The sequence below is a fragment of the Odocoileus virginianus genome, chromosome 13, assembly GCF_023699985.2.
Source record: "Odocoileus virginianus isolate 20LAN1187 ecotype Illinois chromosome 13, Ovbor_1.2, whole genome shotgun sequence".
Classification (NCBI taxonomy): Eukaryota; Metazoa; Chordata; class Mammalia; order Artiodactyla; family Cervidae; genus Odocoileus; species Odocoileus virginianus.
The window spans coordinates 60,647,387-60,673,519 of record NC_069686.1 but is presented as its reverse complement, the minus strand read 5'-3'; the positions used below and the strand labels follow the sequence as shown (position 1 = coordinate 60,673,519).

General features: G+C 43.3%; 1 protein-coding gene and 1 long non-coding RNA gene across 4 annotated transcripts in view; one reads left to right on the top strand and one right to left on the bottom strand.

Annotated features, from left to right (window-relative positions):
* Positions 1-95: 95 nt before the first annotated feature.
* LOC139038082 (uncharacterized) lies at positions 96-10,930 on the top strand. Its single transcript, XR_011491021.1, has 3 exons — positions 96-455; positions 4,846-6,433; positions 9,101-10,930. It is a non-coding gene; the product is annotated as an uncharacterized lncRNA (long non-coding RNA).
* CFAP221 (cilia and flagella associated protein 221) overlaps positions 8,109-26,133 on the bottom strand; it is a 123,192-nt gene continuing 105,167 nt past the window's right edge. Inside the window, exons 22-24 of one of the 3 annotated variants that reach the window (XM_020914527.2) lie at positions 19,218-19,310; positions 13,194-13,286; positions 8,109-8,402 (exon numbers count right to left, since the gene is read on the bottom strand). In XM_020914527.2, the coding sequence (XP_020770186.2) occupies positions 8,294-8,402; positions 13,194-13,286; positions 19,218-19,310 (295 nt within the window). In that variant the 3' untranslated portion in view covers positions 8,109-8,293. Of the gene's footprint in view, positions 8,403-13,193; positions 13,287-19,217; positions 19,311-25,257; positions 25,709-26,133 lie in introns of those variants that run through there. The other 2 variants (XM_070476316.1, XM_070476317.1) reach the window with 2 other exon arrangements.

The window sequence follows — 26,133 nt, the reverse complement described above, 5'->3', positions numbered from 1 at the left end:
GGCGGGGCGGGACCCTGGCTACTCAGCCCCAGCCGGGTCTCCTCAGCCAGTGAACGGCCTTGGGCGGCTGTCTGGGCCGTCCCTGTTGAGCACTGGAGAGACCAGCGTCAGGGCGTGGGTCAGGAGGCCTCTGGCGGACTTCCGTCGGAGCTCACGCCCCGTCCTCCCGCCAGGTCCCGTCCTTTCCCGTCGGGAAGCGCTCTGTGCTGGCTGGCGGGGCCCTGCCCCAGCTGCTCCCAAGTGATCCGCACTGCACGGTCCGCGAAGCGGCGTCACGCCTGTCAGCTCTCCTTCCCAGCTGCTGTGTGAGGGTCAGGGGTCAGCCTGCCGGGGCCCAGCCCATCCTTCACGCGTGTCTGTGGCTGCTGTCCCTTAGAGGGCAGAGGGGAGTAGCCAGGACAGAGACAGTCTGTCCAGAGCCTAAAACACTTACTATCTGGCCACTTGCAGAAGAGGTCTGTAGACCCTGAAGTACAGGTGAAGTTGTGGGAAATTTGCTGGTGATGGACCAAGCTTTGTAAAGTCACAGTGGAGTCTGAGAGGCCTGCAAGGGGTGGGTGATTGATTGCGACTCGATTAGAGGATGAACAGGATATGAATACAGGGATAAGCATCCATGATGGATAAAAGAGCATCTGATGGTTGCTTTTTTTTTTTTTTTTATTGTGGTGATGTACACATACCATCTTGACCATTTTAAAGCATATAGTACAGTGGTAGTACAACCGTCACCACTGTCCACCTCCATAGCTCTTCATCTCGTATGCTGAAGCTCTGTATCCATCAGAGAATAACTTCCATTCCCCTTTCCTCTGCTCTCTGGCATCCACCATTCTACGTTCTGTCTCTGTATTTTGACCACTAAGTATCTTCTGTAAGTGGAATCAGAACTTCCTTCTTTTTAAGGCTAAAGAATGTTGCACCACGTGAATATGGCAGGTTTTGCTTATCCACTCACCCGCTGATGGGCGCTTGGGTTGCTTCCGCATTTTTGCTATTATGATCTTGCTACTGTGAACATGAGTGTTCAAATATCTCTTCGAGGCCCTGCTTTCAATTCTTTTGGGTAAATACACAGAAGTAGAATTGTTGCATAATATGTTCATTTCACTTTTAAAGTTTTTGAGGACCTGGCATCCTGTTTTCCACAGAGGCTGTACCGTTTTGCATTCCTGCCAACAGTGCTCAAGCGTTCCTATTCCTTCACATCTTTATCAATGTGTGTTATTTTCTGTTTTTTTGATAGTAGTTATTCTAGTATGTGTATGTGGTGGTATCTTGTAGTTTTGATATGCTTTTCCCTAGTGATTAGCGATTTTGAGCACCCTTTCATATGCTCCTTGGACATCTGTATGTTTTCTTTGGAGAAACGTCTATTCAAAACCTTTGTCCATTTTTTAATTGGGTTGGGTTGTATGTGTGTGGTTGAGTTTTAGGAGTTGTCACAGATATGTGATGCAAATATTTTCACTCATTCTGTGGGTTACCTTTTAAATCTGAGGATATTGTCTTTTGATGCACATTATTTTTAATTTTCATAAATTCCAAATCTCCTATTTCTGTTTTGTTCTCCATGCCTTTTGTGTAATATCCAAAAAATTATTGCCAGAGCTAGTGTCATGAAGTTTTTGCCCTATGTTTCCTTTTAAGAGTTGTATAATTTCGGTCTTTGTTCCATTTTGGGTTAATTTTTGAATATGCTGTTAGGTAAGGATCCATGTGGATAGACAGTTTTCTCAGCAACACTTGCTGAAAAGACTATTTTCCCCATTGAATAGTCTTCATACCTTTGTCAAAAATCATTTGATCATATATGCCAGGGTTTATTTCTGGACTCTTTATTCTGTTCCATTATTATATGTGCTAAATCACTTCAGTCATGTCTGACTCTTTGCAACCCCATGGACTGTAGCCCACCAGGCTCCTCTGTCCTTAGAACTCTCCAGGCAAAAATACTGGAGTGGGTAGCCATTCCTTTCCCCAGGTGATCTTCCCAACCCAGATATTGAAGCCAGGTCTCCTGCATCACAGGTGGATTCTTTACTGTCTTAGTCACCAGGAAAACCCTCCATTGATTTTTATGTATGTCTTTATGCATGCACTCACACCGTTTTGACACTGTAGCTTTTTAGTAAGTTTTGAAATCAGGGAGTATGAATCCTTCAGCTTAGTTTTTTTTTCAAGATCATTTTGTGTATTCAGGGTCCCTTGAACTTTCACATGAATTTTAGGATGAATTTTTCTATTTCTGCAAAAAATATCATTGGGACTTTGATAGGGATTGCTTTAGTCTTTAGATTGCTTTGGGTAGTACTGCCATCTTAATAATATTAAGTCTTACAGTTCATGAACATGGGTTGTATTTCCATTTATTTATGTCTTCTTTGATTTCTTTCAGCAGTGTTTTATACTTTTCAGTATATAAGTCCTTCATCTCTTTGGTTAAGGTCATTCCTAAGCATTTTATCCTCTTGTTGCCATTGTAAATGGAGTTGCTATCATTTCCTGTTCAGATTGTTTATTGTTGGTGTACAGCAACTGACTTGTGTGTGTCGACTTTGTATCCTGCTGGTTTGCTGAATTCATTTATTAGCTCTAACAGGTTTTTGGGCAATGTTTAGGGCTTTTTAAATGTAATTTTGTATCATCTATGAACTGAGATAATTTTACTTCTTCCTTTCCAATTTGGATGCCTTTTATTTCTTTTCCTTGCCTAATCTGGCTAGATCTTCTAGGACTATGTTGAATAGAACTGGTGAAAGTAGGCATTCTTGTCTTGTTCCTGATCTTAAGAGAAAAATCTTTCAGTCTTTCACCATTGACTAGGATGTTTGCTGTGGATTTTTCATATATAGCTTTTATTATGTTTAGGCAGTTTCCTTCCATTCCTAGTTTGTTGAGTGTTTATTCATGAAAAGGTGTTGAACTTTTCAAATGCTTTCCCTGCATCAGTTGAGTTGATCATGTGGTTTCTGTTCTTTATTCTGTTGATGTTGTATATTATATTGATTGATTTTCATATGTTGAACCATCCTTGTATTGTAGGATTGAATCCCACTTCGTCATGATGTATAATCTCTTCAACATGCTGCTGACTTCCTATTTTGTTGAGAATGTTTGCATTAATGTTCATAAGGGCAATTGGCCTGAAGTTTTCTTTTCTTGTAGTGTCTTTATCTGACTTTGGTATCAGAGTGAAGTTGGCTATAGAATGAATCAGGAGAAATTCCTTCCTCTTCAATTTTTTGGAAAAGTTTGAGAAGGATTGGCATTAGTTCTTCTTTAAATATTTGGTAAACTTCACCAGTAAAGCCATTGGCTTCAGGACTTCCCCTTGTTGGGAGACTTCTGATTACTGATTTTATCTCCTCACTTGTCATAGGGCTTTCAGATTTTCTATTTCTTCCTAAAATGTTTTCTGAGGAGGCTTCTGGGCATGAAAGGAATACTTAAAGAGTTACTTATGGTTTAATTACTATCAGTTACTATTTAATTACTATTGATTAAGGATAAGTTTAAATATCTCGTACCTCTTAAGCCTAAAACCTCAATTTACAAATATTATCTTAATAAATTCAGTGATCTTTGTATAAAAATAAGATTTTGTTTCTACCTGTTCTTTGGTTAACTGTCAATTAACCATGGGCTTTATAATGAAATCTTCCTTTAATCTTACCATAGCGCTTCTGTACTTAATTGGTCAAATTCTCTTGGACATCTCAAACTATGCTTTCGACTTTAATTTAGTTGATTCTCTTAAATATAACAATATCCAACCCCTGCCAAGTAGTCTTATTCCCAAATCAAATCTTATAAGCAAAATATTCTTAACCACTAAGCAACTCTTATAAATCTAATAAAACACAGAAATGTAACAGATTCTCTGTAAACAGAACCTGTTTTAAACATCTTAAATGAAGTACATATAAAACAGAGGAATAAAACTTGTTATTACAGATAACCTACCCAGCACAGAAGTATCAACCTAGGTAGATTCTTTCATTCATCTTGACATCTCAAATGTATTCCCCTAATCCTGGAGCACAGAACCACCCTCATGGGCCACCTTACCCTGAGGTGCTGTGGACTGAACCCTTGGTGGGATATTCTTGCCCAGGACAGGGGTGCAGAACAACAAGGGTCCAGGTGGATTTGTCATGAGTTGGCATTTATTTACGGAGATAATTGGACTTCTCAAGCCTAAGTCTTTTTTGCCATAGTAAAATCCTCCACAATTTTTCATTGCTTGAGTAGAGCTGATACAATTCTGCATCTCCTACCAGGAGGGCAATGAATATTTCAGCTGTTTGATTTGTAATGATGAAATTTTGATGCTGACCAAAACTTCAGTGCAGTATACACATAGTTTGGCTTCATCAACATACTGTAAGCATCATTAAAATCTTGTCCGTGCCTTTTCCCCCTTCCTTTCCCCTAGCATGTCTCATATGGCTCTGTAGAGAGCTACTGCTTTCTTTCTAGTGCCAAAACTGTCACAACTTGCTCAGTGGGAGCTCCTTTCAACTGGCTCCTTTATCCTTTCAAATTGTCCCCGGATCACTTTGAAAGCATACTTTCTTTCTGGCAACAAACGCATGCTCCAGGAACATCTTAATTATCCTTGTGCTGAGATATAGAATCGGATACTTTCCAAGGTTCCTTGCTTCCTTCTCAGGAATGGTACTTGAGACCAAACTCTAAGAGCTTTGGGCACATGTCAGACCACGCTACTTGGCCCTGGGAGTGGACAGTGGCTCAGTGGCCATTTCAGAGGCAGACCACCGAAAAGATGTATTTTTAAAATGTCATTGAATCATACCATTTTTTTCTTTTTTGGCCCCACAGCATCTGGGATCCTCCTGAGCCAGGGATGGGAACACTTGTCCCCTGCATTGGAAGCATGGAGTCTTACCCACTGGACCCCACCACCACCAGGGAAGTCCCTGGAGTCATACCATTTTAAATTTAACTACAATTTGACTACTTAAACAGACCTTGTTCTAATATAAAATATTTTTGTCTTTGCTTTTATACTAGTTTCCCTATTGCCACAAATACTAACTTTAATGAGCATGCCATCTATTATAATACTGGTATTATAATTTGGTAGAATGTAAACCAAATTAGACCCTGGGTCCCTTGCCTTGGCTGCTCTGCACAGCCCCCTCTGGCTTCCCAGATCCGATATTTCTACCAATAATAATAATTTTTCTCATTCCTTAATATTTTTTGATATCAGAAGCTGGTGATGACTATAGTGTGAACAGTTTGAGTAGTATCAGTTCATTTACGAATAAATGAAAGATTTTATTTTTTCCAATAATTGCTACCAGCTGTACTCTTCAAACCATCTCATTTCCTGCTTATTAGTAGGCTCCCCTAAGGATGCACAGTCTGAGTCTATAATTTGTCAGTCAATGTTGGTTACTTAGACAATATCACTTTGGTTAAGACTCAGTCTCATTGTTTTGAAACGTCAGTCTCATCTCTCATCCAAAACTGCCCTGGCCACATCAGCACCCTCCCCCAGTATAGGCTAGCTGTGTGGCTCCACTGGCTGGGGGGAGGCTTGGGGCCTGCAGCCTGGTTCATGGCTCTTCTCCTGGGGATTCTCCATCTGGAAGCACAGAAAGAGGAAGATCGATGTCTCCGTCTGCAACGATTCACTAGTGGCCCTCCTTCCTGCAGTTCATGATGTGAATGACTGAGGGTGGTAGGAACCAGCTTCTGGGCTCGTTTCACCTCTTGGTTAAGCCAGCTTGACTCCTGGTGCTGGCTGAGGTAAACCGCACAACGGAGCAGGAGATTAGTCTTGGCAAGTCCTCTAGATGTAGCATCCAGGAAAAGGTGGGAAACCGGTTTAGTTTAAGGTCCAGAGATCTTGGCTGGAAGTTACAGGAGAGGCCCTGGGTACCCTGTTTAGGCTTGCAGTTCAGATGCTTCAGCCTGACGCTGAGGCGGGGGCTTTGGAAGGCCAGGGTTTGGGGGAGCGGCAGGACCACTGGTGCCCTAAGGGTGGCTGGTCGAGCTTCAGGCAGTGGGGACCTGAAAAGTAGCCTGTCCTTAGGTTCAGATCAACTCTGCCACTGGGGAGAGTGATCGCATAAGAAAGGGTCCACTTCTTATGGCCTCTAGTGGGAGAGATGCTGCACTGGACCTGGGAAGGGCATGTGTGTGCCTATGAGTGTATGTGTGTGTGCACAAGGGCTGGCACTGGTCACTACTGGGGGCGTAAGTATGGTCTGTCAGTCTTCAGGCTCTTTCCCGTGTCTCGCTTCCTCTGAAGTCTTTTCACAACAGCTTTAACAAACTTCCTGCAAAAAGAGTATCTGAGAAGAAACTTCTGCTGAAGACCCCGCTGTTGGAGAATGTGTGACCAGATGCCTGTGTCCATGCCTGGCTGAGTCCTGTGAGCTGATTCATCTCTTTGGTGGTGAGACCCAGACACCCTCGAACTTCTTTAAGGGCAGCAGGGGCTGCTGTGAGGCAGGGCCCCGGGGCTGGGCTGGCCGGGGGGGTGCCGTGAGGCAGGGCCCCGGGGCCGGGCTGGCTGGCAGCCTTGCTGCTCAGGGGTTACTGAGGGCTGCCACAGGTGAGAGGAAAGCAAGGAGCCCTGGTCAACGACGCTGAGCCAGGCTTTTTTTTTTTTTGCAATTTTAAAAAGTTGATATGTTGTATTTTCATTTTTTGATTCAGTTCAAGAAACTTTATTTATTTTTTGGCCACGAGGCATATGTGCTCTTAGTCCCCTGAGCAGGAACTGAACTCGCACCCCCTGAAGTGGTAGTTACCCTCTTAACCACTGACCGCCAGGGAAGCCCCCAGCCAGTTTTAATTTCCTGTTTTAGATGATTGTGCCACAGTAGATGTCAACATCAGGGGAAGCGGGGTACTATATATGTGAGCTCACTGTGCTAGTGTTGCAAGTTTTCCTTAAGTCTAAAATTATTTCAAAATGAAAAAAATTTTTAAATTACTGCTGCTTCAGTCCTACCCTGCAAGTTGCAGGAGCTCAGATTTTTCACCTACTCTTGAATAATAGGTACCCTTTGCAAGTTTCCTAAAGTCATTCTCACAGCCCTGAGGGCAGTGAGCACTGGAGCCTGGTCTTACATGTTCAGAGATGTTAAGGGGGCCACGTGGTTAGTTAAGAGGAGGACCAGCATCCACCCACAACCAGACAGCCACCCAAGCCAGCAGTCTCCACCGCCCTATAGAGAGAGCTGAGAGCAGGGGGCAGAGGAAAGCTAGAAGCAGAACCCAGAGAAGTGAGAGCTTGGAGCCCCGGGAAGAGGAGTTTAGGCTTTATCCTGGAGGCCGGTGGTTCTCACTCCTGGCTGCACGTTAGGTCCACCAGGAGAGCTTTAAGGATTATTACTGCCTGGGTCCTACCCCAGACAATCTGATTCAGCTGTTTTGTTTTGTTTTTTTAATTGGAGTACAATTAACAGTTGCATTAGTTTCAGGTGCATAGCAAAGTGATTTAGTTACACATATACATGTATCTATTCTTTTTCAAATTCTTTTCCCATATAGGGTATTACAGAATATTGAGCAGAGTCCCTGGGCTACCCAGTAGAATCTTGTTGGTTATCTATTTTAAAGACAGCAGTGATTCAGCTGGTTTTTATGAAGCTCTCCATGTGATTCTGACCTGCAGCCAGCTCATGCATGAGGACGGAGTCATGTTAACACACACAGTCAAAAGGCCTGCTTTTTACTGACTATTCACCAGGACTCCTGACCCCAAGGCAAAGCCCTGCCACCCCAGCTGCTTCTGAGCATCCTCACACACGTGTTATTCATTCCTCCCAGGCCAGGCAGCAAGTTCCAGTCGCCCCACAGTGTCCCTCCATTTCTGGCCTCCTCCCCTGTGTCTGCTGCTGCACGCTGCTCAGGAGCCGGTGTCCTCACCAGCACTGCTCTTCCTGGGAGCCCTTCCCAAAGGCAGAGTCAGGGGTGCTCAGGGGCCGTGGGGACTGGCGGGGGAGCAACCCCTCCCCAACTCTTCCGGCCTCTGGCCCCTCCGAAGGGCTCCCAGCCTCTCAGCACGCGGAAGCCTTTGTGCCCACACTAAATCTTGCAGCAAGAAGCTCCAAACACTGCCGTCATACTAATGACATTTTATTTTTAAAAAGAAAAAACTAAGTTTAAAATATGTACATCATCTGTATTTCAGTCTTTTTTCTCTAAAACTTTAATTCCCCGGATTAAAATGGCCGGAACATAAGCAGACACAGGGCCATGGTGACCTGCAGAAAGGACGTGAGAAGCACTGATCCCCTGGTGGTTTTCATTCTAGGATCAGGTAGGAGCTGAGCGCTTTGCTCCGCAGGTTCTTCATCTCCTCGAGCACCTTCTCTCCGGCCTTCTCCGTTGGCTGTGCCTGGTCTTTCGCCTCTCTAAATACATACATATACATATATATAAAACACAAACCCGATGAGGACCCCCCATCCGGGCACCTCCTAAAACAGTCAGTTCACCCAGCACCACCCTGCTTCTGGGTTCAGGGTCACCAGTGATGCCTCATGAAGACGGGAGGAGCTGTTTATTCACAAACACAGTATAAAGCATACTTAGTGATCAGTTAGTTACCAGTGAAAACACCTGGCTGGAAGTGATTCAAACCTGATTTCCAGTCTCAGCTGCACTAGGTTCTTAGCCGAGCCAAGTGACCTAAACTCTCAGTCTCTGTTTCCAGAGGTACACGTGGGGGGCATTCCCATCTCTGAGGATTGTTGCAAAGGGGAAATGAGAACTTATGCATGGACATCCCGGCATGATGGCTTCTAAATGCTCAGCGGGCAGGAGCTGATTCCTTATGAGTAAAGTGGACACGCAGTATCTCTGACTCTGACAATGGCTCTGGAAGGTGGGACTCAAGAGGGAGGGTTCTGCACCTGGGTCGAGGGGTGGCTGATGTGGAGCCTGGATGTTGCTGGCATGGTGAAGGGTAGAACTTCCCAAATATCTGGGGGGATAGGCTTAGTGTATTTGGTTGAAAGTACAGACGTCTAAGGACGGTGAGCTCAGCTATATGATCTGCCCAGTCAGAAGAATTCAAGAGAAAATTGTTTCCCCTCTGTGCTCTCAGCAGCAGTGTCGACAACAATGAGGACACAGAAGCCGCCTAAGTGTCCATGAGCAGAGGAATGGGTAAAGAGGACGTGGCACATACACACGCCGGAATATTACTCAGCCACGAAAAAGTATGAAAGAATGCCATTCGCAGCAACATGGATGGGCCTTGAGATTATTATCTCTCTCTCTCTCTCTCTATCTAAGTGAAGTAAGTCAGGAGAGAAAGACAAATACCATAGGATATCACTCACATGGGGAACATAAAAAATTAATACAGAACTGACTTACAAAATAGAAACAGACCCACAGACATAGGGAACAGACCTGTGGTTGCCAAGGGGGAGGGGGTGGGGGAGGGGTGGATGGGAATTTGGGGTGAGCAGATGCAAACAGTACGGAGAGAATGGACAAAACAAGGTCCTACTGTGCAGCACAGGGAACTATACTCAGCACCCTGTGATAAACCATGATGGAAAAGAACACGAAAAAGAGTATATTATAACTGAATCACCTTGCTGTGCATCAGAAATTAACACCACACTGTAAATCAACTACACTTCAATAAAACCAGAAAAATAAAATTAAGTGCTTGTGAGATATTTCCTAAGGAGCGTGAAACTGCCTAAAGTTTTGGCAAATGCCTGAAAGTTTTGAAAAAGGAGAGATATCTCAAAATGAAAAATTAAAACTTCCCTAATGCATATAATTAAAAAATTTAATTGACACCACTTTATGAAATCAGTCTAAAAATATGTAGTTCATGTCAGCCCTTAAATATATTAATGGCTGAGTGATATTGTGACAATCTAAAGGAGCTAAATAATGTGTCAGCAACTTAAGTCACACACACAGTTTCTTGGATATATTTGCAGTATAATTCTCTTTAGTAGATCTTGAGAGAGTGAGAGCACCATCAAGATAGCAAGGAAGCTCTTGGGTTGATTACAGCCTTCAAGAAGGAGCAGATGATTCTTTGCATCCATGAAAATAGGTGTTTGCCAGAAACCAAGTAGACAGCAGTCTTCAAGGGGACATTAAGTGTCACTGATGTGTGTTTTATTTCTGTCCCTGTCTGACCAAGCTCGCATGTGTGTCTGTCTGACACTCTGTCTGCTTCCAGCTGAAGCTGAAGGAGGTGAAGAAAAGCACAAATGAGGACTGGGAAGACAGACTGAGCGTCGGGTCACGCTGGGTTTGCACGGAGAGAATTTCAGAACTGAGTCCCTGCCGCACCGCTCAGGGAACCCTACTCAATATCCTGTAATAACCTATAAGGGAAAAGAATCTGAGAAAAAGGCTACACACACACGTGTGTGAGAATCCCATGGGCAGAGGAGCCTGGTAGGCTACAGTCCGTAGCGTCCTGCAGAGCTGGACGTGACTGGAGTGACTTAGCGCACACACGTGGTGGTGGCTTGGTTGGTAAGTCGTGGCTGACTCTTGGGACCCCATGGACTGTAGGCTTCTCTGTCCATGGGGTTTTCCAGGTAAGAATACTGGGGAGGGCTGCCATTTCCTTCCCCGTATTTCATATATATACACATATGTATGTATACACACACACACACACACATCACCGTGCTGTACACCTGAAACTAATACAACATGTAAATCAATTACGCAACAATAAAAATTTGAAAAAAATCATCTGTGAGATATCATTGGAATACTATGCAGCCAATAAACTGATAATTATATTGATAATTTTGGCACATGAAAAAAGGTACAAAAATAATTTAAACTGCAAAACAGGTGAATTCAAAATGCCATGGATCTATTTATTGAAAATGTGTGAAATGTATAAGTGTTTTGAAAAAAAATAATAACTTGGTGTGCAGAAAATGCTTAGAGTTTACTGTTTTTTCTGTTTTTTTGTGTTTTTGGTAAAGTGGCTGAAATACATTAAAAAAGAAAAGAGAATTTTCTTCTTTGGGTGAAGATATATAAAGTAATAAGTTCTATTTCATTTAATACTCATTTGATAATCAAATGGCATTTGATATTACTTTCTGTAGTCAAAATGGTGAAAAAACCAGGTGAAACAGCAAGTAAACAATGAGGTATTGGATATTACCCTGCTTGTGGGGCAAACTGGTCTAAGTCCAGGGGCAATTTTTCAAATTGAAAAAAAAAAGGTTTTATTTAAAACTCTTAGCCATATGTTTGAAATCTGAAACAAAATGCAAAGTGCATCTCTTTGTTGAGGCGTCAGATGTACTATGTAGTGTAACATATTTTGTTGCTAAATAGCTGATTAAAACAGAAGCTCACTGAAATTCTACTAAAATTTTGTTTCTCTAAAGTTTGTTTTAGAAGCTGCTAATCTACTTTCTGAGAAGTGCTAGTTTGCTATAGGTTTCCGTTACTATTGCAAATGAACCAAAGGAACCCCTTGCTCCTTTAAGATATGTGGGCATTCCTTTCTGAAAAGGCAGGGCCTCCTCCAAACACCCTGAACAAAGCAGACAAACTAAAACATTTACAGCATACACAAGGAAGGGGAATTATCCTTAATATATGAGGCATTCTTACAAATAAGAAAAAGATAAAGACTTTCTGAAATACAGGCAAAAAAAGCCCCCCATAAAAATATTTTATAAGTGTAGGAAAATTTTTACCATCACTCATAAACGAAGAAGTTAAAATTAAGACAATAATGTGGTCATTAACAACCTATCATGTTGGAAAAGAAGAAAAAAGCGTTGGATGACATTCCACATTGTTCAGGGCACTTGAATGTGGGCATCCTGACCTCTGCTGGTAGGACGTTTGTTGATAGTTTCCTGGATGGTGCAGAGCACTATGTATTAAAACCTTAAAATGAACATGGATTTAGTATTTATGTTTCAAAGTTTATCCTAAGGTGACAGTCTGATAAGTTTGCTAGGAATTATGGCACAAGGAAGTCTGTTGCAGCCCTGTTAGCAAGAGCAAAAGATTGAAGAGTTACCATGATCATCAGGAGAAAGATCAGTGAGCACATGATGGTATATGATGTGTGTATCATATAGATATATGATGGTATATCTACCAGTAAGATATAAAGGCGGATATCTGTATTTATAAACATATGATAACAATATGCTGAATGAAAGTCTAGAAGATAAAACAATATGAACAATATGATAGAATTCACTTAAACACAGTTGGCCCTTTGTGTCCACAGGTCCAGCATTTTCAGACTCAGCCAACCCCCAGGAGGAAAAAAATATGAGAAAGTTCCACAAAGCAAAACTTGAATTTGCTGCATGCTGAAAATTATTTAAAAATCATTTACACTGGATGAGGTATTATAAGTAATGCAGAGATGATTTAAAGTACAGGAGGATGTGCATAGGTTATATGCAAATTCTATGCCATTTTACATAAGGGACTTGAGCATCCACAGATTTTAGTACCCAGGCTGGGGGGTGTCCTGGAACCAATCCCCATGGTTACCATGGGACGACTGTATATACAGATTGTATATACAAAATACAGTAGGTGCTTGTGGTTATTTAAATAATTAAAGTATTAATACTTGGAAGGAAGACCACATACCAAAATGTACAAGGTACTGCCCCTGGGTGGTAGGGTTATTGTTTTTATTTCATTCTTTATATTTTTCTATATTTCCTAACATTTTAGTAATTTAAAAAGACTTAAATAATTCTAAAAGGATATCTGGAATTTCAAACTTACAAACCATATGAACTCTAGTGGTTATTTCCTTTACCAAAGTATTCTTCAAAACCGAGTTCTGAAGGATGATGGTAATGTCTGCCTAGCTAGCTGTCCCTGATGCAGAGATGCAGGAAAGGGTTCACATGTGCAGAGCAAGCACCCGGAGAGGTATCCTCACATCGGCATCTCATGGAATCCTCACGACCGCCCGGGAGAGAGGTTTTGTTTTCTGCACATTATGAATGGGGAGACTGAGGCCCAGTGCCTGAAGATAAGCAATGAGGCTGGAGGTGGCATGGCTGGTAAACAGGATACATGTCTAAATACCTAAAGTACTGGAAACGTGTCTCTTTGGACATGTTTTTAGATTCAAACAGTTCTGGATGTCATGTAGGACACATTTTATCCTGGGCTACCTCTTCCCAAGGCATAAAGCATCTACTCACTTTTCCTTGGTGTCCCTGTAGTCCAGCATTGGGAATTCTGCTTCGATCATTTCTGGAGTCAGCATAATGTCCATACTCTGTTCACAGAGCTCACTGAAAGGAATAACAGAAAAGTACTGCAGTCATTTAAGAGTTACATGATTCCTTCAACATTACTCACACCTCTACTTCTTGGATCTACGTTAAAGAAAGTATAAGACTGATAAATAGCTTTCTATCAACCAACAACAGTAGGAATGGTTATTTATAAGTAGAGAATAACAAGCAGTTTAAAAATGGGGTTTGTTGGAGAAGGAGATGGCAACCCACTCCAGTATTCTTGCCTGAGAAATTCCATGGACAGAGGAGCCTGGAAGGCTACAGTCCATGGGGTCGCAAGAGACAGACACAACTTGGTGACTAAATCACCACCACCAAAGATATATCTGGATACTTTTGCTTAACATAATGTGTTAGAGAATCATTTGTCTTATCATGTGAATCAGTAACTCATTATTTTCTAGTCCCAGATATATCACATTCTCCAGTTGGTGGACATTTGCTTCTTTCTAGCTTTTAACTCCAATGGATAAGGTTGCTATGAACATTTTTTTTTTCCAAATCTATTATGTGGATACATGGTTCATTTCATTTCATATTATCTCTTGGATAAAATCTTTAGGAGTGACACTTCTAGACCCACACATATACAGTGAATTGATAATTCACCTTTATTGTGGTATAATTGAAGTATACCAAACTTCACTAGTTTGGGCATATATATACGCTCTTGATCATGATAAATATTCCCATCATTTTCTTGTGTATCCTGTGTCAAGTATCTGTAATCCATTTACATTTAAACACCCCATCATAGGAACACATGATTTGCTCTCTGACACTATAGTTTGCATTTTGTAGACTTTCATATAAATGAAATAACACAATATGTGTTCTATTTTTCCTGGCAGAGTTCTTTCACTCAGCATAAAGATTTTGAGGAATAGTCCATATTATTGTGTATTTCTGTAATTCTTTCTTTTCATTGCTGAGTAGTATTTCATATTTGCTTATCTATTCAACTGTTGATGAATATTTGGATTTTCCCAATAGTTTTTGGCTATTACAAATAAAGCTGCAATGAATATTTATATATATAAAAAAATAAAAATAAAAATGGGGTTTGTTGTTATAGTTGTTGATGTTCAGTGGCTAAGTCATGTCTGATGCTTTGCGACCTCATGGACTGTAACACATTAGGTAGTGGCCAAGTCATGTCCGACTCTTTGTGACCCCACGGACTGCAGCAGAACGGGCTTCCCTGACCTTCACCATCTCCTGGAGTTTGCTCAAACTCATGTCCATTGAGTTGATGATGCCATCCAACCATCTCATCCTCTGTCACCCCCTTCTCCTCCTGTCCTCAATCTTTCCCAGCATCAGGGTCTTTCCCAATGAGTTGGCTCTTTTCATCAGGTGGCCAAAGTATTGGAGCTTCAGCTTCAGCATCAGTCCTTCCAATGGATATTCAGGGTTGCCTTTCTTTAGGATTGACTGGTCTGATTTCCTTGCTGTCCGAGGAGCTCTGAAGAATCTTCTCTAGCACCACAGTTTGAAAGCATCAATTCTTTGGTGCTCAGCCTTCTTTATGGTCCAACTCTCACAGCCATATACGACTACTGGGAAAAACCACAGCTTTGACTATACAGACCTTTGTTGGCAAAGTGATGTCTCTGCTTTTCAATACACTGTCTAGGTTTGTCATAGCTTTCCTTCCAAGAAGCAAGCGTCTTTTAATTTCACAGCTACAGTCACCGTCCACAGTGATTTTGGAGCTCAAGAAAATAAAACCCGTCACTGCTTCCAGTTTTTCCCCTTCTATTTACCATGAAGTGATGGGATCAAATGCCATGATCTTAATTTTTTTTAATACTGAGTTTCAAGCCAGATTTTTTCATTCTCCTCTTTCATCCTCATCAAGAGGCTCTTTTATTCCTCTTCACTTTCTGCCATTAGAGTGGTGTCATCTGCATATCTGAAGTTGTTGATATTTCTCCTGGTAATCTTGATTCCAGCTTGTGATTTATGCAGCCTGGCATTTTGCATGATGTTCTCTGCATGGAAGTTAAATAAGCAGGGTGACAATATACAGCCTTGTCATACTCCTTTCCTAATTTGGAACCAGTCCCTTGTTCCATGTCTGATTCTAGCTGTTGTTTCTTGACCCACATACAGGTTTCTCAGGAGTCAGGTAAGGTGGTCTGATACTCTCATCTCTTTAAGAGTTTCCCACACTCTGCTGTGGTGCACAAAGTCAAAGGCCTTAGCATAGTCAATGAAGCAGATATTTTCTGGAATTCCCTTGCTTTCTCCAATGAATGCTGGCAATTTGACCTCTTGTTCCTCTGCCTTTTCTAATCCCGGCTTATACATCTGCAAGTTCTGGGTTCACATGCTGTTGAACCCTAGCTTGAAGGATTTTGAGCATAACCTTGCTAGTATGTAAAATGAGCACAATTGTCTGGTAGTTTGAACATTCTTTGGCATTGCCCGTCTTTGGGACTGGAGTGAAAACTGACCTTTTCCAGCCCTGTGGCCACTGCTGAGTTTTCCAAATTTGCTGGAATATTGAGTGCAACACTTTAACAGCATCATCTTTTAGGATTTTAAATAACTCAGCTGGAATTCCATCACCTCCACTAGCTTTGTTCATAATAATGCTTTCTAAAGCCCACTTGACTTCACACTCCAGGAAGTCTGGTTCTAGGTAAGTGATCACACCATCGTGGTTATCCAGGCCTTTAAGACTTTTTTATGTAGTTCTTTTGTGTATTCTTGCCACCTCTTCTTAATCTCTTCTGCTTTTGTTAGGTCCTTACTGTTTCTGTCCTTTATTGTGCCCATCCTTGCATGAAGTATTCCCTGATATCTCCAATTTTCTTGAAGAGATCGCTAGTCTTTCTCATCTATTGTTTTCCTCTATTTCTTTGCATTGTTCATTTAAGAAGGCCCTCTTCTCTTTCCTTGATATCCTCTGGGACTCTGCATTCAATTGAGTAATCTTCCTCTTTCTCCCCTGCCTCTCACTGTTCTTCTTTCCTCAGCTGGTCATAGCAAATACCCTTTTCCAATGACACAAGAGATGACTGCACATGGACATCCCTGGAGATGACTGCACATGGACATCCCTGGATGGTCAAAACTGAAATCAGACTGATTGCGTGCTCTGCAGTGGAAGATGCGAAAGCTCTATACGGTCAGTAAAAACTAGACCGGAGCTGATTGTGAGACTCAGGTCATGAACTCCTTATTGCAAAATTCAGGCTTAAATTGAAGAAAGTAGGGAAACCACTAGACCCTTTAGGTAAAACCTAAATCAAATCCCTTTTCATTATACAGTGGAGGTGATGAAAAGATTCAAAGGATTAGATCTGGTAGACAGACAGCCTGAAGAATTATGGACGTAAGTCCACAACATTGTACAGGAGGCAGTGATCAAAACCATCCCCAAGAAAAGGAAAAATGGGGTTACAGAATGCATATTGTTTGCAGGTGTACATACAACAATTACCAATATTGACCGTATCTTGGACCGTAAGGAAAGCATGAATATTTCAAAAGGTTGAAATCATTCTGAGAATGTTCTGTAACCACAATGGAATTCAATTAGAAATCAACAGCAAAGAAGATAACCAAAAAATCCACAACTGCTTTAAAAAGAAAACAATATGCTTCTAAATAATCTACAGGTGAGAGAAGAAATTACAGGGACTGAGGTTATTCTTATCTTGAGGTCTGCTACCCGTTACAGCAGGGGTCAGGAAATTTTTCCAGTAAAGGCCTCCGTGGGTCTCTTTTACAATTAGCTTCCCAGATGGCACTAGTGATAAATAATCTGTCTGCCAATCCAGGAGCCATAAGAGACACTGGTTTGATCCCTGGGTCAGGAAGATCCGCTGGAGGAGAGAACGGCACCCACCCCAGTACTCTTGCCTGGAGAATCCCAAGGACAGAGGAGCCTGGCGGGCTGCAGTCCACGGGGTCGCAGAGAGCTGGACACCCTGAGCGACTGAGCATGCGCACACTGTTGCGGCCTGAAAGGCGTCGTGGAAAACATTCAAGTGAGTGAGTGTGGCTGTGTTTCAATGAAACAGGTGTTTTGCAAAAATGGGTGGTAGGCCAGATTTGGCTGTTTGTGGACCCCTGGCCTGGCGCTTGGTTGTCTACCAGTTATAGCTGGGTCACTGCAAGTGTGAGTTCCAGCTCCAGGAAGCAGGGAGTGTCTGCAGGAGGTAAACCCGCTCCATCCCGGTCCTGCCCTCAGGAGGACATCTCACGTCTTCTCCTGCCCTCTCTTGGTAAAGGCCGAGTCGCGTGGATGACCTAACTCAGGTGACACTGAGCCTCCAGTTTCAACAATTCTGTTTCTGTAGAAGAGGAGACAATTATTTTGAGTGGCTGTCTCTGCTACACTCAAAGAGAAATGCCTCCAAGACCAACAGAGGCTTCAAAATTTAGAATTACAAACAGGAACTCTCTCCTCACAGCGAAACATACACAGAGGTGGGCAGAGCCGTATTCTGTTTGGGAAAACACCACTGCAAACTGCACAAAGGCACTCCAATCGCCTCATCTTCGCTAAGCGGCTGCTCTGCGCCAAGTTCTGTGCCAATCTTGATGCTGGTGATTTACAAGACAGTGATCTGCAAAACTGCTTCCCGTTAGCGGTTTCCTCATCTCCAAAGTATGGAAAATAAGAAGACCTCATTGTTGGAGTGAATGAAACTCTTGCCAAGCGCTGGGCCTGACGCACGTTTAATGCTCAGTAAATGTTACTGCTACAACTACCCTCCTCCTCCTCCTCCTCATCTTCCTTAATTGACAACTCCTGTGAAGTAGGAACGACTGTTCTCATTTCAAAGATGAGGAAACTGACTCCTGAGTCTGCACATGAGTGAGGAAATTGACTCCTGAGTCTGAACATCAGTGCTGAACGGGGAGGGGTCTGCAGAGCATCTCCTCACCTGCCTCCGCAAACTGAACGTCAAGCAACTGTGTCACCCCGGCCACCCACGTGGCTGCAGCATCCTCAGGAAAGGCCCGCATGCTCTGGGGTTCGAGTAGCAGACACTCCACTTCCCTGTTCAGACCTGGGCTCAAAGCCTCAGACGTCCAAGTATTGCCAAGTACCACTGCTAGTGGGCAGGTCTCACAAAAACCAGTATTTAGTCCTTCACTCACTGGTTATTTACAGGGAGAAATATTAAAGTGGGCGTGCTGTGCTAAGTCGCTTTAGTCCTGTCCGACCCTTGCAACCCCATGAATTGTAGCCTGCCAGGTTCCTCTGTCCATGGGATTCTCCAGGTAAGAATACTGGAGCGGGTTGCCATTTCCTTCTCCAGGGGATCATCCCAACCCAGGGATCAAGCCACGTCTCTTATGTCTCCTGCATTGGCAGATGTTTTCTTTACCCCTAGCACCACCTGGGAAGAGCCAAAGTGGGTGTGACCACAGCAGATTCAAAGACACACTCTCACTGGATGTTGGATGCTCATCAATAAAATAAAATTTAAGTGCCTTCGTTTGGAGGCTCTTTTTCCTTAATTTTTTTGTTTTTTATTTACTTTGGGGGTCGTAGGTTTCTTTTTTCCCCTTTTTTCTTAAAAAATTTTTTTTTGACTTTTCTTTTAAAAATATTTTATTTGTTTGGGGTGGGAGCTATATTCTTCTTGCCTCTCCAAATCCTACCTGCCCTCTGAATACTAACCCAAGTGCATGTGATTCTGCAGCCTTGGAAGTCCACTCTGCTCACCCCTCCTTGAGCACCTGCAGCACTGAAAGGCCAGCCAGTTTGAGACCTGAGACTATTTATTATTCTCCACCACGAATCCAGCATCTTATCTGCTGAGGGTCTGGCTGAGTGTCAGCCATGTCTTTGTGGGGCTGCAAGCTCAGGCGCTGCGTGCTCCTTGGAAATCTCTCAGAGCACCTGGCATGTTTCTGGAACACAGATGACAGTAGAGACCACAGGTAAAAAAAAAGTACCGTTCAGCTATCTCCATCCTGTCTTCTTCTGGCAAGGCGTCAAGAACGGCAGGGACGTCGACAGGCAGCATGACCAAGTTGAAGGAATTACAGCTGAGGAAAGAGCACAGAGCAGCCAAGGATATGTGACCACGTCAGTAGTCTCGGGGTCTTCACACAACCTCCTAAAGCACTTCTATTTTACCTTTGGTATTTTATGCTACCATCCTGTCCTCTTCACCCCTGGAGACCCACCCATGTCTCCCTAGAGGTAAAGGCAGGGGGTGGGTGGTGGTGATGAAAGTAAAAAGTGAAAGTATTAGTAGCCCAGTTGCGTCTGACTCTTTGTGACCCCGTGGCCTGTAGCCTGCCAGGCTCCTCTGTCCATGGAATTCTCCAGGCAAGAATACTGGAGTGGGTTGCCATTTTCTACTCCAAGGGATCTTCCTGACCCAGAGATTGAACCTGGGTCTCCTGCATTGCAGGCTGTGATGGGTACCGGTCAAATCCAAGAGAATGGTGCTAAATAAGATACTTCCCAGAGCTTAGAAAAATAATTTTCAAATGTGTAGTATCTAAACTTACTTTATTTCCTGGGGGTAGAGGTGCGGTGGGGCAGCTAGATAGTTTACTTTTTGTTCCCAATATTTTTTCCCACATTTATACTCTTCCTTAGTGGTTTATTCAATTTCAGACCTCCTCCCCACCTCCTTATATATTGTTTTGTATTATAATTTTAGAGTTTTACATAAAAATTACTGGGTATCGATGACATTAAAAGCAGTGACTTGGGGAGGAAAAAACAGTTTGTTAATTTTAAAGTTGACAGTATATTTCTGTTTCAAGTTGGTGGAATGAACACTCACCTTTAAAAAATTTTTCCTTTTTTTGGTCTCAACTCCTTCTCACACACCTCTCAAATGCTATTAGAGGAATAAAAACTGAACACACAACAGCAAAGGGGATAGGGAAAAAGTCACAAATGGATATACATTTTTAGTAATTTTCCAGAATAAGCTTCGAGAGGCTGGGAGGAGTGCTGTCTCATAAAAAAGAGTAAAAAATGACCCATGGCAGGAAACTGACCTTACCGGCCCTGCAGGTGGCAGGGATGGGAAACCAGGGGGATTAATTGAAGCCTCCTTGGTGTGTGCAGATATGTCTTGGAGATAAGTTTCTTCTTGTTTAATAAGCAAAAATATGCCTGGCCCACCAAGCATAGGGCTTGGTTGAATGCAACTACGGCCCATGGTTTTTACAGCTGTGAAAAAGAGTGAGGAGGATTTTTATCAACTAATATGGAGTGATTTTCAGGGGATGTTGTAAGTGAAAACAGCAAAATACAGAAGAGCTTATCCAGCGTGCCACTTTTTGAATAAGAAGAGGGGAAACATGAAAAATACATATATTCTGTTTAGCATTATGAAGAGAAACATGGGAATGGTGTTAGAAGGCCAAGCTGGCTACCAACAAGGGTGGAAGGAAGCTGGGATGGAGTGACCCGTGTCTGAGTTTGACTTCTTGTGTAGCTGTGAATTTGGTTAGCGTGTTAACATTCTACATATTCAAAAAATAAAATTAAATCAATATGAAAGGGAGGAGTGAGTGAGTGATAGTTGCTCAGCCGTGTCTGACGTTTTGCGACTCCAGGGACTATAGCCTGCTAGACTCCTCTGTCCATGGGATTCTCCAGGCAAGAACACTGCAGTGGGTTGCCATTTCCTTCTCTAACGAAAAGGAGGAAAAGCCCCTAAACTGAAAGCAAACTGAAACACATAAAATTTCATATGAATTCCATAAGCACAGTGGAGGGGAAAAAAGAGAGAAAGAGGAAGGGAAAGAAAGGAAAAAGAAAGGAGAAAAGGAAGGCGTTATAGTCCATATCCTGTAATAACCTCTAGTAGGAGAAAGAATCTGGAAAAGAATGTATATATATATAGCTGTATCACTTTGCTGTACACCTAAAACTTTATCAATCAACTATACTTCAATTAAAAAATACTTAAAAAAAGAGAAAAGGAGTAATCCAAATAATTCATAAATACAGTATTTGACTATATATCCACACCTTGGATAGAATAGGGGGTAGGGAGAAAACTGCAAATAAATCTTGAACTCTATTTACTATGCTTGTTTATTAAAGCGGTTATAGGTGAAGTCATTCTGAAACTATTTTTAACATTCTATAAAACTGAGCGAGTAAATGTCTTAGGAAGCCAGGGTTCTCACAGAGGAAGAACAGACAGATTAACTAAGCAACTCCATGAGTGTGGGCTGGGATTATACGCACCAGTGTAGATTCATGATTTCCAAAATGGGGATAGGTGTGTATAAGTGTGTGTATGTGCACATGTATATGTGCATATGTGTATAGATATATGTGGTCATGCATTTTTGTATGGCCATGTACATATGTGTGAGTGTATATGTATATACATGCACTTCCCCACACTCTGGATTGTCTGCTAAGGAGGCCAAGAAACAACACCCCTCCACCCGCAGGGGCAATGTGTGCACCAGGAACCTAGATTTTCGTCTCTAATACCATTCCTCACCAAAAGGGACCTGGCCTCCACCACCCAGAGATTAACCTTATTTACTGACTTTATGACAAAGAATGCAGGTTCTAATGGACAGTCCCACTGAGATCTCCAAGTGCATGTAGCTGAGAAAGGGGTAGAAGAAGGTGGGAGCCTGAACCACTCATCCAAGGCCAGGCTGATCTGAAGACAGAATAGCAACAACTAAAGGTTTTTCATGAGACCAAACTGATCTAATTTTTAAATTCTGAGACCATGTCCCTCTTACTTTTCTATGTGTTAATGCGTTCCTCTGGAATTGAAAAGGTGGTGACAGTGGATGGCGTTTGGGTGTTATATTTTGCTTTGTTTTGTTTTATGCCTTTCTTGGTAAAACTCTGACAACCCTGAGTCAGTTACTAAGATTCTTCTGGACACTTCACCTATCTACGAAATCGCAAAGTCTGGCACCGCTGGATTATTAATAGGTAATCTCTTTATTGATGCTGACTCAGATTTCATGGGAGTCACAGAGACTCAATAAATTCTCTCTGAATTTATTAAAGAGCAGAGAACCCAGGTGAGCTGTTTTGATTATTATGAATGCAAAAATGACTTGGAATAAAGAGACATTAAATAACATTGCATAGTTTAACAAAAAACAGATAACTCTCAGCGGCAAAAATACAGGGGAAATACCAGCTAAGAAACAGGTAATCTATTCAAGAACAATGACTGCAAGCTGGAATATCATTAGTGGGTCTGTGGGAAGTTAAAAAGCAATACCATTATTATTCTGTAACTTTTAGAAACAAAAACATGACCTAGAATCTTACATCATGGAAATACATGAAGAAATAAGGAATCCTCTCTTGACTTTATAATCTGTCATGCAATTATGCTTTATTTTGAAACAAATTGGCCCAACAGAGCACTCAGACACAGAAGCTGGAGGAAACAACTCCTAGTTGAAGGGTTTTCTTTAATTCATATGGAATTCATGCTTAATTCAAGCCCCAAGTAACTGGACTCTGAGTGCCTTTTGAAAGAATAGCCTCAGGAGATTTTCCCAAGGACACAGCTTTGGAAAAAAAAAAAAACAGGATGTTTTTGTCTTAATTCTTGAGACCCGTGCTGCTGACAGCTGGTGGACCACTCCCCACCGCTTCTCCTTTTACATTCTGTCCAGGGGAGGGGGCACACGCAGACGACTGGGGTCTGCTCGGAAGGCCCTCACCCCTCAGCAAAGCGAGGATCCGAGTCCGGGGACGGAGGGTCGGCGCCACCTGGCGGCGGCAGAGCGCCTGCACGGTCCAGAGGGCGGGAAGAGCTGCTCGGGACACGGCTGGAGGCGCCACGCGGGTGCTGGGCGCCTCCGCGGGGACTCCCTCAGGTCCCCGTTCAGACGAGCGAATCACTGCTCAAGGCTCAGGGGTGGGTGACTCCGCCAAGGAGCAGAGTGGGTGAAGGGCTGTCGGGTCCCTCAGACACCAGAGTGTCCTCTCTGTGAGGCTGTTCCCTCCAGCCCGAGGGTCCAGTAGGGAGAAGGGGGGTGGCTTGTGCCCAGACCTCCAGAACTGCCCAAAGGTTTTCAGGGGGAAGTTTTTAAAGGCAAAACTTGGGGTGAGGGGCTGCAGAGTGTGAGCTAGTGGTGAGCTGCAGACCCCTCTCCAGGCCCTATAGGTATAGCTCCACTCAGAAATGCCCAGATAACAGTATCCGATGCACGTTCCTGAGTTACAGATGCTAACCCCACCCCCCAAATGCAAGAAGTTAACTATTTGATGACCGTGACCATGGAGCGCCCGGACCTTTGGTAACTTGAGAACTGACAACATGACATCACCCTGTAAACTCACCATCAGCCAATCAGAGACCTGTGTATGGTGAGCTGATCACACGCCCTGCAACACCCCTCCCTCACCTGGGCTTTAAAAATGCGTCCCAGAAAGCCGAGGGGAGTCGGGCTTTTTGAGCTTAGCTGCCTTGTTCTCCTTGCTTGGTGCCTGCAATGAGCACTTTCTTGGGGCTTCCCTGGTGGCTCAGATGGTAAAGAATCCACCTGCAATGCAGGAGACCTGGGTTCGGAAGATCCCCTGGAGAAGGGAATGGTAACCCACTCCAGTATTCTTGCCTGGAGAATCCCATGGACAGAGCAGCCTAGTGGGCTACAGTCCATGGGGACACAACTGAGCAACTTTCACTTCCATCACAACCTTGGGTCAGCAGACTGGCTTTGCTGTGCGCAGGTGAGCGGACCCAGGCTTGGTTCAGTAACACGAATTCACAGGAAAAGGAACTAACATTTCTGAGCCCCTCGCATGGCCCACATCCTCTGCTCGCTCTCATGCTCAGCCCCAGGCAAAGGAGCACGGTAGAGACACACTGGAGAAAATGGCCTGAAAGGGACAGCACGCGGAAAAGCCTGGATTTTGATGAATTCAGGAAGAGCTTTTCTCCGGGCAGTGGAGGAAGAAGTAAAGGTTAGGGTTCCAGGGTCACAAACTGGATTTCAATTGCCTTCTTGAATCCCTGGGGATATGTGGGTGACAGACAGTGCATATGGAGTTGGTGCACATTGGGGTGAGCTTTCCTACTTAAAAAAAAAAAAAAATTGTTATTTGACTGTGTTGCGTCTTAGTTGCATCATATGGGATCTTTCTTTGTGGCCCACAGACTCTCCAAGAGTTGTAGCGCACCGGCATAGTTGCCCTGTGGCAGGTGGGATCCAAGCTCCCAGACCAGGGATCAAACCCATGTCACCTGCACTGAAAGGCAGATTCTTAACCATTGGACCAACAGGGAAGTCACCTCCTACTTCTACTAAAACAAAAATGTCAAGGCTGAACAGGTCTGATCGGCCTGGGTTCTGGATGAGAGGACTTGGCCCAAAGAGCTGACCAGAGAGTGTGGCTGAGGTCGCACGGCTCCTGAGGACCTGGGGGAATTCTGATGATGGTGAGGAACCAGGACACGCTGGCAGAAGTCAGGGTGTAAGCACCCACTGACCCTGGTTGGTGGCAGTGCTTAGGCCCAGGCGGAGCTGATGACTCCTGGGGCTGTGGTGGGGCGTTGCCTCCTTGGGGTGGGCCTCACTCCAGATCAAAGGATTTGAGCGACAGGTCACTGCCGATGGTCATCGTGTTGGGAGACTAGTCACGTTTGCTCACCAGCAACTCATTTTACTATGTTTGTAAGGACAGTGGATCAAATAAGTAAATTCCAGGGCTCAGGAGCAGGTCACTGACCAGGTTGTGTCTTATGGAAAAGGCATCAGCTGGTTGTTTGATCTTAGGGCTTTGAAGAGCTGCTAGTTAAGCAAATTAGCAAGAATGTGCTTACTCTAAATTTCCTCCTTCTTTGGTCTAACACTATTCCCATCTACCTGCTCTGTCTCTGATGACAGCTGTGGGGCCTCCCGGTGAAGGGCCAGGCTGGGGCATGGAGAGACCTGGATCCTTTGGTGTGGATATGGAGGGTGTAGGCAGCTAATCATGGCAATTCTAAAATGCTGAAAATGAACCATGACTATTTCAATTGAATTATGTGGATTGGTTGTCTATTTTTATTGAAGTGTGGTCAACGGTCCACCGTGACATTGATTTTTTTCTAAAAAACCCCAATTATTTATTTGTTATTTATTTGCTTTTGGCTGTGCCGGGTCTCTGCTGCTGCACGCGGGCTTTCTCTGGTTGTGGTGAGTGGGGGTTATTCTCCAGCCGCAGGGCGTGGGATTTTCACTGCGGTGGTTTCTCTTGTTGTGGACAGGGCACGGGCTCCCGCGCTCGGGCTCAGCAGCTGTGGCACATGGGTCCAGCTGTCCCTCAGCGTATGCGATCATCCCAGACTGGTGATCAAACCTGTGTCCCTGCATTGGCGGGAGGATTCCTAATCCCTGGAATACCAGGGAAGCCCTGTGTGTGACATTAGTTTTTTTAAAGTTTATCTCAAGAGCTATGATATGATCCTACAATCCCACTCCTGGGCATTTATCTAGAAAAAAAAACACAATTAGAAAAGATATATGTACTTCAAAGTTCATAGCAGCACTGTTCACAATACCAAGACATGGAGGCCACCTAAGTGTCCCTCAACAGAGAAGTGGATCAAGAAGATATGATAGATATACACCATGGAATATTACTCAGCCGTAAAAAAAGAATGAAATAATGCCATCTGCAGCAACATGAATGAACCTTGAGATGATCATACTAAGTGTAAGACAAATATCATATGATATTACTTGTATGTGGAATCTAAAAATGATATAAATGAAATTATTTACAAAACAAAAATAGACTCACAGACATAGAAAAAAAACTTATGGCTACCAAAGGAGAAAAGTAGGGGGTAGAGATAAATTAGAAGATTAGGATTAACATATACACACTACTATATATAAAATAGGTAACCAGCAA